The sequence below is a fragment of the Musa acuminata genome, chromosome BXJ3-7 (assembly GCF_036884655.1).
Source record: "Musa acuminata AAA Group cultivar baxijiao chromosome BXJ3-7, Cavendish_Baxijiao_AAA, whole genome shotgun sequence".
NCBI lineage: Eukaryota > Viridiplantae > Streptophyta > Magnoliopsida > Zingiberales > Musaceae > Musa > Musa acuminata.
The window spans coordinates 18370875-18383381 of record NC_088355.1 but is presented as its reverse complement, the minus strand read 5'-3'; the positions used below and the strand labels follow the sequence as shown (position 1 = coordinate 18383381).

The 12507-nt window shown below is 37.1% G+C and overlaps 1 protein-coding gene across 2 annotated transcripts; it reads right to left on the bottom strand.

Annotated features, from left to right (window-relative positions):
• Positions 1-382: 382 nt before the first annotated feature.
• LOC135643494 (exocyst complex component EXO84C-like) lies at positions 383-11867 on the bottom strand. Of its 2 annotated transcripts, none has more exons than XM_065160517.1 (7): positions 11633-11867; positions 9583-9677; positions 4804-5839; positions 1860-2384; positions 1088-1276; positions 871-1007; positions 383-784 (listed from the first exon to the last, which is right to left on the bottom strand). In XM_065160517.1, the coding sequence occupies exons 1-7, from the start codon at positions 11726-11728 to the stop codon at positions 544-546; spliced, it is 2319 nt and encodes a 772-aa protein (XP_065016589.1). In that variant the 5' UTR covers positions 11729-11867; the 3' UTR covers positions 383-543. The 2 variants fall into 2 exon arrangements, with proteins under 2 accessions (XP_065016589.1, XP_065016588.1); XM_065160516.1 differs by having other exon boundaries at positions 871-982; positions 11633-11858.
• Between the last annotated feature and the right edge of the window lie 640 nt (positions 11868-12507).

The window sequence follows — 12507 nt, the reverse complement described above, 5'->3', positions numbered from 1 at the left end:
CTCAATAAAATAATTTCTTCTTCAGATCCTATCATATCATCTAGTTGTAGCAAAATTCGCAAGCCAGTTTGCCAGTCTCCTTTCCTATAACCTTATAGTTAGTTAAACTATTTAAGGTTCAACGAAATATTCTAAATTCCTCTGTATCAATTTACTAAGTGATATGCCAACCCACGGCTGACTAAACTAAAGAATAGTCCAGTATAAATTTACAAAGTGATATGTCAATCTGTGTCATCTAATATCATCAGGAAACTAATAAAAAAATTAAAGTGTGAATCAACCTATATGGTTCAGTATTAGTCCAATACCAATTGGTACACACGGGACTATCTGGTAACGGAAACCTAGCAAGCAACCATTACGATGTGATTCCTGTCTATTCTACAAGTGGACAATCCTCCCCTTCAATAGCAGAAAATTTGGTGAGCACAATCAACAACAATTTAATTTTAAGACAACAAGACTTAGTCAACAAATTAAATGGGATAAGACTTAATAATTGTGGTCAATTTAGTAACGAGAATCACATTACCGTCTTCTTCAAGCTTCTGGATCAGTGAAGTATACGGGACTGTCAGTCTCACCCATGTTTGCTGAAGCAAAAGAATCTACGGACTCGATGATAGATGGACTCGAAAGGCTTTCATCAGAATCAGAGATCTCACTATTAACAACCATGTGCTCGTCAGGTTCAGACATTTCGGATTCTGACGTTCCCAGCATAAGCTTGCTTATTGCCGTCTTAGCAGCATCGACAAACCACTCATCCTCAGGAAGTGCACTGAAATAATATTTTGGCTATAATCAGGGAATGAATTAAAAAAATCAAGCGTAAATAAAACGCATACCAGAATATAAAAATCATACCTTTGTGGATCTATGCCTTTAGCAGAGAAAGCTCCGATTGCTCGTGTTATAACAGCTGAGACAAGCTGATGGACGTTTCTGGATGAGTATCCCCCACAAACCGCAATTTCAACTATGAAGTGCATATCAAGTATTAACTGAAAGAGTGTGAAATGATATTTAGAATTAACAGTTCATAGAATCCATAAAACACAATTGCTCGTGAGAAAAGACATGCCTGCTGCAATCCAAGTGGCTGAAGTTGAGCAGAATCATCTTTAAATACATCCCAGAATTCTTGCTCTTCCGAAAGCCACATAACTACGGTCTCTGTTAGCCGTGAAAGTAAAATCTTTTGTATCTTTTCCTTCCCCAGGAGGACATCCCCTGCCACACTAGCTAATTGTTGCAACCTTGCAAACAATGCCTGAAGCAATAATGTATAAATGTAATGGTTGATATTTATGTGATCAGAAGCAATTAGTTGCAAACAAAGTGATTTATAGAGCAATATGTGATGGAAACAAAAGTTGCAAAAGACATGGAAAATTTGGCCAAGAAAGAAGATATCTTCTTTTGGCCTCTTTATAAAGACATGACCGGCTAAAATCAGTCTCATGCAATAATTATTCAACTGCCACTGAGTGAGGAATTGTATTTCCTACACAGTGTACCAGTCACTCAATTAGGCTAAGAAAAGTATGATAGAAATTACAGATAAATAACAAAAGTACAGTTGGATCAAAGTCCAAAAATACATCATACATTCTTCCAAGCGGAATGCCTTAAGGACCAACCCATGAGATAGCAAAGCTTAAAAGATACAAGGATGGTTGGTTTTTTGACGTGGGTGCCAAAGGCATGTTTACAGCCTATCCACTAGTTGGGATAAGGTTGCATACAGAGACCTTATCAGGCATTCATAAGCAAGAAACTTGAGCCTTTTTAGCTACTGAAAAAGATACCACCAATTTTAACACAAAATTGAAGATTCAAAGAAATGGTATCACCTGAAATGGCAACGATGGTAGTGGGTCCGAGTCCCAGAAAAGGTCATCTCCTTTTCCTTCCAAATACATCCGAGCATCTAATCTTGCTTTTCCTTCCCGCGAGTAAATGAAGGTCAAGACATACTGTCTACAGAAATGGTCCCTAAGCTTTTCCAATGAATGTTGCAATTGTCGCCTCCAATCTTTGTATTCCACAGAACTAACAGCAACAATAGATATGCTTTCAGAAGATCCACCACCCACTTCTTTGTTTTCAATTTGCGGGGTAATTATTTTTGATACAGCCATCGGTAGAAGTTCAAGAGCAACTGTATATGCAGTACCTAAAAGACCAAGCTGTTCAGCATCAGTTTCAGCCCTATAATCTTCAGATTCTCTCTGTTCAATGAGGTTATCATCTTCAGAAGGACCAGGTAGAGCCTTGATTAACAATTCTACGTACTTATCAAAAAGTTGGAGGAGCTTGCTTAAAATAGTCCTTCCAAAATGCAATACCACCATTGGTGTCAGTTTATCCAATATATCCTGTAAAAGGTGATTAAAGGAAGAAAAATCATGTCAACTGCTTCATTGGTATACCAAATATTGCATACAACTATCTAATAAATAAAAGAATCAAGCTTGAGCACAGGGAAGATCATCCACACATTCTCACAATTTCATTTAAAAATTCATCAGTGTACATCAGAAAGAATGATATTTGCAGCGAGTAAATTTGGCTAAGCAACCTGCAATTAACTAGTCAAAAATGTCTAGATGTATTTAGATATAATATCTTGGAAATATAGATCTAGTTACTTCTTACTGATATAACTAACCAAGATTCGTGATAATAGATCACGAAAAATAACTACAAATTACACACATCTATCTGAATCAGATCATGGCAAGCTTCAAAGTTCAAATTGACCAACAATGCTATAGTCTTTAAAGCGAATAATATGATTGTCAGGTAAACAATAAAAAGAGTGGAGATTCCATGCCAGCCCTCAACACATGGATACGCTGTCTGACTGACACAGAGCAAGGGAGAAAGAGTGCCATCATGGCTATCATGTGTGAGGAACTTCAAATTGATTCTCAAGCAGAAATCATTGGATTTATACAGCAATTACATAAAGAAAAGGAATTGGAGAGCAACAACCCAAAAAGCCTACAAACATGCGCAGAACAAGCTTTAACCAAATGGCCCAAAAAAGTCCAAGCACAAGTTACTAGGAGCAAGCTGCAAGCCCATTAAATCATATACCAATTGTCAGATCCATCATCATCTCCCAATGTGGGGCTGTAGGGTATCATAGTCTAACTGCCTCAAAATTGTCAAGATCCAAGAGTCATCGCATATGATATAGCATATAATTTGTATTCCAATGGGGATCCAGCCTGAGGAAACATTCATCGCAATGTGTAAAAGACAACTCCTGCCACCACTCATGTTAGTTCCAGATGGATAGCTCACATAGAGTTACTCTAGCACAACTAGAACAATCTGATACTATCATAGTACCACTAGCCAATATAATTTAATGCAGCTTAACTATACAGTCCAGAAAGCTAAAACCTAAGTTATTAGCGGTAGGCATATACTTATTACTTATGAACCAATTTGCTAAAATCTCTTGATGTGGACTCATTAGGATGTCACATCAGTTGGGCCTGGACACCATTTGCTAGGCTGAATTAATATTTCAACTAAACCATCAAACTACTAAGCATATTCTCAGGAAAAAGACTTAATAGCTACTGTCCATCCACTTTGGCTGAGCAAGTGATTGGCCATATATTTGCTCTATGAACTAAGACTACTCAATGGACATTGACTTTAGAAGATTACGAGAAATTTCGAACTACTATGAACTGGTTTCCATGGCATCTATAAACTAAGATCAACTACAAGAGATTATTGAATCGGGATGCAAGCCACTAGAAAATTTTCAGGAAAAAATTACAATAACTTAGGTCCAAGAAAGTTGGTTTTTCCTCCCAATTTGCCTATTCCTTCACTGAGAGATCTGTTCAATAAGAGAGGTTTGGTCAGTCCTTGTAAACTTTTTATCAAATCATGCTCAGTATTGCTTCTATAAAAATAATCCTCCAAACTGTAGCAACTAAATATACAAAAGAGTTATATCAGAAGCCAATCTCTTCTGGCCAGTTCATTTCCTTTTTCATTACCCTTTTTTGAGCACTTATAGTATTTTTTCTATAATACACCATACTAAAACAAATATGTGACACTTACTTACAATTATTGCAAATTACCACGAAATTTAAAAGAAATTGCATCTATTTCTTGAAAATTATCCATCCAAAAGAAAATGGAAAAGAAAAAAGGAACATCATAAGCTTCATTAAATATGCATAACAAGATGAAGTCCATTTGATATGAAAATAAATGCAAATAGTGGTGGAGCCAAGGGGAACCACCATGGGGCTACAACCCCTTGCCATTGTAACTTCTCTCATGCACAGTGCAAAGGTTCTACCTTATTTCACAAAATATAATATCATAGTCTTAAAACAGAATGGAGCTCCTCTCCTAGAAAAAGTAATTGAAAATATTCAAAATGTACTAGCCATGTGTAGATAACCTTGTGCATTTTCCTTTTTCTTTTTGAATATATAAACCAATCCATAGGTGACATGAATATCATACTCTAGATTCATCTGAAAAGGGGTAAAATCACATGCAAGAAAAACACAGTTAGACAAAATTTTCAGTAAAATATTTTAATATCCGGGTGCCCTCTCTATCCAGATATCCCAGCTTCATCACCAAAGATAGGTACTTAAAAGCTTATGCATATAGCACAGGTCTTATATCAAAGCAAAACTTGAGTTTCCAGAAATCAAGACACATGGTTATAAGCAGCAAAATCCAACTCTTGGTTGGTGCCTCACAATAGAAGTAAACATTTCAGATATGCAAAAAAATAGTGCTTACTTCTACTATAGACATGAACTTCTTCCCAATGCTTGAAAATATGATATTTGATGGTGTAGTGACAGAAAGTAGTGAATCTAACTGAGAAGACATAAGTGCAACATTCTCATTCCTTGTCAAGTCAATAATCCTTCTTCTGGCTCGCCTAAAATTCATATCAAGAACCTCATCTATATAAGGATGCAAGAGTACCATAATCAACTTCGAGAATTTTAATCCTTGTGACTCCAGAAGTGAACAGTGACTAAGACTAGCTTGACTACAAACACTGGCAGAACGAAGGGCAGCAGCAGTTTCAGGTGACGGGGAGTTTTCTTTCACCAAATGGACAAAAGACTCTATTTCATCCTCAGCCCATTGCACAATTCGGTTCATATAGGTAGACATGTCTCCAACTATTAAGGTGGATTCTTTTGTTGCCACTGATATTGTTGAGAAAACAAGCTGAGAAAGAATTGCAGTGTATGTCTCTGAGTAAATGGAACATGACGGAAGAAAAGCCTCAATGTTTTTCTGAAGACGGGAATCATATGCATTCAGCATTAATTTAAGTGCCAGAGAACTTTTCCCTAGTTTAGCTAAGCCAGACACAGCTTTCCTCAGTTCAGCAGTGCATATATATGGTTGCTCAGCAATCCGTACGATTTGATCAACAAGCATTTCCTTCTTTTTAAGAAATGCTAACCTATATGAGGAGCCATCAGCAGATGGATTCCCCTCCAAGTCATGCAGCTCTGGTGAGTTACTTTCCTCTGTTATTATAGCTAACAGTGCTTCTTCTACTTTATGCTCTGCCAAAAGGACATCTATGGTATCCAGAAAGCTGATCTTGGGATCCTCCAGATCATTATGCAGCAACCGATTGATTTCAGTAAGCTCTTCCTCAGAATCAGGTTCTTCACCATTACATTTGTTCCATACTTCTAATTCTCGACAAACACCACTCATAAGATCCTGTACAAGGATTCCTTGAGCAGAAACGTGCTTTTGTAGTTCCATCAACTCCTGCTCCATTTCAATAACCTCTTCGGATAATCTGCAAACACAGGATGAAGTCACCAATAAAATCACAATTTAAGGAAAAATAATTCTTATGATCAAATAGTTCTCATATGTTATAGTTTCTTTTGGTGTATATAATAGATTTTGTCTAGGTACATCTCATTCAAAATTTTCCAAAAGAAAATAAATAAAACAGACCTTTGTTCTTGCTAATCATTTCCAAGCATTACTCCATGATCTGATTTCTGTTAGAATAAATTATTATTTTTTATTTTCCAGCTGATGACTAATGATTTAAAACTTAATTTAAGATCATGCATACATAGTTGGACATCGGTGCTGAGATACATGTAAGTGTAGCATGCTTTTTATACATTGGCCAGCCAAGGACTGATGATTTAAAACTTACTTTAAGATCATACATAGATAGTCAGACATTGGTACTGGAACTATCATATTAAACCAATTCAGCATTGTTACCAACCAGAACACAGCTCTCACATTCAAAATTGGTTTTAAGGACACAAGTGGGGCTATAGGAAGAAAAAATACTAACAGTTAACAGAAGAAAAGGTCACTGCCAACTTGAAGATTGAAAGAAAAAAGGTGTGCATCAACATGGCACCTAGGTAATAGATTTATTTGTTCCAGTCAGCATGAACTGTACAATCCTGAAGCAATTTGTTGCAGTTTGAAAAAACTAGCTATCAAGTTGATAATGCAGCATGATGCTCTGGTTTTCATTGCCAGAGTGACAGCATGTTGAACCAAGCATTTCTTGTTTAAATTTCCTTACAGCTGCCATCACCATAATGTCTATCTACTATTAGCTCTCAAAATGCTCTAGGTTAGATCAAGAATAAGTTACCTAATACTGAGGTGACAAACCTACATGAATTTAGCAAATTCTTATCCGATACAGCTCATAAAGAACAAGAGAAATCTTGTCATCTAAAATAGTTAAATCCTCATGCCAGTTGAAATAATCCATACTGCAGCAACTTAAGTCTTCCATAAAACAACTCTTTTAGAAGGTTTAAGTGCTCAAGTACATGAGAATTTTTTTAAAATCATTTTCAGGAGGTGGAACTGGTCAACTCTTATTCCTCCCATTGCTTTTATAAAGATATCAGTTCTTGCATCGAAGGACCTATCCTATTAGTCCTTTTGTTTCTTACATTTAGTTTTAGCTACTTGTTCCTTTGTTTTTCTTTTTAGCTTCAGTGTCTCTAACAGTATGAGTCTCTAATACATCCTGGTCAGAAACAAACTATGGGTGCTACTAGTTTACCTATTGATAAATAACTATTTAACTATTGTTGGTTTTTTTTATTAAGTATTATCCTCACAATATTATACAAAGATTGAGGGCTAGGTTGGTGGCAAAGGAGTTGCAACCAAACTTGTAGTATGGATTAGTTTGAGGTATTTTGTGCTTGATTTTTTTTTAAGTTTACTTTGTGTTTTGATCTATTTAACTGTAAAATCAAGATGAGCCTTTTCTCCAGCCAGATTAGAAGTTCATTTATTTTATTGCTTTGTACAGAGTTTAATGGCAGAAAAGATCCATGTAGCTGACCCTAAATAGTTGGGGCATCATGGCTTGTTGTTGTTTGTATAAGAAATGCAGTTCTTTGTGGTGATTAGGAAGAAGTGTATATGGAATAACCCCTGGATATGTAGCAGAGTGAAAAAATTGCAGTCAAGTTTAAAGGCGTTTTAAAGCTATTCAGGGCCTCGAGCAATCCAGAATAGCATTGATTGATAAACTTAGGAGAGATATGACTATGGGTATGCTATTCTGATACTTCTTTTTTGTTAAAGAATTCAATCTGGTGAACAGTCTTCGCTGTCTATGTCACGAATGATAATTTCATAGATGTCAACATAATTAGTTCCAAATAGACATATGTTCACAAAGATAATGGAAATTTAAGTAATTGGAAGCAAGAAATTAACCTAACTCAACACATGTATTAGATTTACTAATTGGCATATTAAAGCAAGGTTTGTCATACCATAGCATACCGCCTGGTATGGACAGTATATACTAGTCCAACAAACGACCAGTACAAGCGATACATAACTGTTTGTCAGTGCATCCCACCATACCGTGTGTTGGTATATCAATATGATTCAGTAAATACCGTACCGACGACTTGTAACGGACAAACTTCTAAACAAGATGTTGGATGTAATGCTTATGTCTGTCCGTTGTCTTTTGGCATGTTCATGCCTTGTACAGTAGGTAGAGGGGCGGCCGAAGGCTAAATAGTCCCATGTTAGTTGGGTTGGTGGCCTCTTTAGGCTTGTAAATAAAGGTTGTATCATGTGGACACGTGCGAGAGCTTTTCGGTCTGTAATGGACCATTTTACCCTTTGTTATGCCACTGTTCAGAGCTTGTAAAGTCTGTTTGTAATTTGCTTTGTCTATGAAGTGTTTTTCGGACATGTTTGCTTGTGGATCCCGATTGAGGCGTTCTCTTTAACCCGTTCTCTCTTTTGTTGGTCCTAAGGGACAATGGGAGGCTTCGGGGAGGCTGACCTTTGCGGACGGACGCGCGAGGGTGCCGCACGACTTAGGCAAAACCAGCTAAGTCCGTGTCAGACCGGTCGGTACACCGGTATGGACCGGTAAGGCGAATCATGTATTAGAGTACTCATTTTATATATCTTTTGCAGTTGATATTGCAAGTCGATTGATGGAAAAGCTAAGCAAGTTTAAATCCAATCTGTAGCATTTTAGTCTATCTTAAAAGTGCTCCAGGGAAGATCTTATTTATATATCTAATCATCGACACTTAGAAATTATTTGTTATTCCGATACAAAAGGGCTCGTTCACAAAATGATAGAAGATCTATCACTCTTACTGTTTGTTTGTTGAAGATAATCTTACATGTAAAAAGGCAAGAAAATAAAAAGAGCAAACAATTGTAGTTTGGTCCATTGCAGAAGCTGAATATAGGGCTATGGCTCAAATAGCTTGTGAAATTTTGTGGTTAAGATTGTTGATACATGAACTTGGTTTTTCAATCGATAAACCTAAGAATATGTTTGTTAAAACCAAGCAGATATTTGTATTGAAAGTAATATTGTATTTCATGAAAAACAAAGCATATCAAAGCAGAAACCATTTTTGTTCAAGATGCAGTGATGAGGAAGTCGGCTTCTAATTCATATGTTAATTTGGCAAATCAGTTGGTGATCTATTTCCCAGATATTTGTTCAAATCTACCTTTTTATAAAATAGTGTTTGTGCTGGGCGTGTGTGATTTACATGCTCCAGCTTGAGGAAGAGTGTTTTAGATGATTTATTTGCTGAGGTACAAGTGCACTTTGATTTGGTACTTTCATGAATTACATAGGATGTCAAAACAATTCTTTAAAGCTAGGTTATCAGTCGACTCATGCCACATCAATTTAGTTTTAGTGGAGAAAATTTTTACAAGGATCATAGAGCACAATATTGGAAGGATATGATCTTGACTATAAGAAACATCAGTTAACATATTATTATTTTCATCCTGTGTTAGGTGTTAATGGAGATCTTTATTTCCGCTTATTCATCCAAAAGAACCAACAAAAAAAATTACTATTAGTCAAGATCAAAATGCCACCGAGTATTATGACGTATCATCCATATCTTTTCCTCATTCATGAAACACTTGAATGCATTACTAGACTTGTGAGGATGAACTGTCTTGATTTTGAATGCATACTGATTATCAATGCTTTGATATGCAGTGACTACTGAATGGTATTTCCGATATCATTACCTGAGGAAGGCTAGATACTTTGACTGCATGTTCCCAGATAGGTTTTCAACAGCATCCTTCAATTCCAGGAGCTCAGAACAAACTTTCCTGATACCCTGCATATACATCCATATTAACAGAGGATACGAAATTACATAAATCAAACACAAACAAACTTGAGGCAGTAAATATCAGCCTTACACAGTACAAGGGTAAGTAATTTATGCCCATTAAATTGTAACATTTGTGGGATTAACCAAGTTAAACCCAAAATCTCCTAATCTTGCAACAGATTAAAAATGAAATTGTCCCAACAAACTCGGTTCCTAAGTAATTCTTAGCCCTCTATAAGTAATTGCAATCAAGTTCCAACAGATCCTAAGCCAAGTTCCGATTGCCTCAAAAATGACGAAAAAGATATCCAAATCCAATTCGATCGATCTAATCAATCCGAATCTTCAGTCCTACAATAACCCAAAATTTGGTCTCAAACCTACAATCCTCACAACAGCATGTAAAACTGACTGATCTTGCTTACAATTATAGATCTACAAGCAAAATTAACTTTAATATGATACAATTTAATAATCTGAAATAAAATGTGTCAATGAAAGTTATTAATGTCAATCTAACCCTTCATTAACTTCTAATGGGAAACAATGTTATGTGCATTTTCTGACCCCCAGTATTATACAGCATTTGAGATGATAATTATATTCCAATACTAATCTTTTATAACCAATTATCACAAAATTAATTCCATCTAATTTCATAGTAAATGACTGTAATCCACCTTTCTTGTCCATTAATATTTTTGTTTTTTTTTCCCTTTTTGTAGTTGATAGGATCATTACTTGGAAATCATGCCATTTTACCTCGAGTTCCAGAGCATGTAGTTCTTTTACAAAGGAACCCATAAATCTTGATGTGTAAATGGACAGGCTATGGTCTAGTTGGGTTGGGTCAAATCAGGTTGAGGCCGGCTAACAAGGGTATATAGGTCTACTAGAATATAATTTGACCAATACATCTAACCTTCTGTCTTAGGCCAAAACATGATAGTTCACAGGCTAACCGATCGAAGCACATGTCACTATTGAATGATAGAAGGGACAGGTACTGCCATCAACAAATAGTTAGTGCCTTCAAGTAGACTAATTTGAAAGGTTTATTAAAAAACTAATTGTCTTGCTAAACTATGATACTGATTCCACACTTTACTAGCTTCGTATATTACAGTATTTAAAAGCATTCAGCAACAATGAACAACAACAGCACCATAATCATCGTGCTTATTCCTGATGATCTGTTTATTATTATTCATTGAATTAACTAATGAAGTAATTGCCAAAATATTTAGCATATTCTTATTTGGCATGTTACTGTTTTGCTGATGTAGTGATATTCTTGAGGCTACAATGGATGTGAATGAGAGCAGAATGATAGCCTACCCACTTATGTACATGTCAATCCAATTGAAAACCTCGATTTAAATTTTCTCTTTTTATGCATTATGATGATAAAATAGGAGGTTCAGATGGCAATAAAACTTTCAGTAACTGATCACTTAATTACACGTTTGAGATTCTGGCTTATTAGTAACTGGAGGCTTCAGCAGAATGTGGCATCAAAAATCACTTGCAAGCTCCTACGAGCAAAGGCTAAGCTTCTCAGAGCATGATAGACCGATAGATTGGTTCTTAGATCAAAGGGTTCGTTGCGATCGACCTCAAGGACAGATTCGTTTAACTGGCATGTTGATCTAGCAACCAAGTTGCTACACGTTCAGTAACGTTATCTACCAAGTCGGAAGCAAGACAAAAGGCAATGATTTTGGTCTATCTCTAATCACACCATCAAAGATGGATAAATAAGATACATGGCACATGAGAACGTGGTGGAACTAGAAACCAAAGGTGGACGGCAAAATCGAACAAACAACGAGGCCCTTGTCACTGAACAGAAACAGATCGCCACCGCTGCTGTACGACGTCGCAGATTACCGATCATTTAGTAAAGGGATGTACGAAATCATAAGAGGGCAGACGAAACGTTTAGATTTTGTTTTAACCTTTTCGGTATGGGATTGGTAGATGGAGTTGATGCTGGACTGCGGAGTGATCCACTCATGCGTGGGGAAATCGTCGTCGTCCTCGCTGCTCTCCATCTGATCTATTCCCCTGCTTCTTCCTCTTCCTCTTCTTCTTTCTCCCTGCCGTGGGAGTCCGTCGTCACAGACGAGGACGGAAAGCTTGCATCTTGGTGACAGGGAGGATTCCAAGAAAAAGGTAGGGCTCGCTTTCAGGGCGAATTGCTGGGTCGATTTCGGGCGTGCGTCAATCAAATTAGTCGTGGACTTAGAGTGGTCGGCCGGGGATTTCCTGTTTTAGCTAAAGCAGCATCCAGTGTTTCCTTGTCCTAGACCGGTTTTACCTGAAGTATGGCCCGCATCTCCTCCGACGGGACCCATTATTCTCTCAGTGGCCAACCGCGTGCTGGAGATTTCCTGCTACCACTAGAGGAGCGTCCAGGATTTCCAAACCTACACCCAACCATCTGACTATTGCCCCACACGTCGGTTCGGATGGGACCCGTTGTTCTCTCAGAGGCCAACTGCGAGGTCTGCCTGGGATTTCGTGTTACCGCTTATGGAGCATCCAGGATTTCCTAGTCCTAACGCATCTACCTGAACCAAGGCTCGTCTCTCGCTGGCAAGTTTGTCAACTCCAAACGTTGTCTAGGGCGTGTAGTTTTTATTCAAAATCAAATCCTCTACCAAAATTAAATTGGTCCTTCGAGTTTCTCCACGAGTTTTTTTTATTGATAGGGTCTGGCACGAGGAGAATCAAAAGGATCAATAGTGCACTAACTCGAATATCTGATTAGCGTGACATTTTAGCCGATCATTTCACTAGATTAATACGGCATATAATTGTGTTAATTATA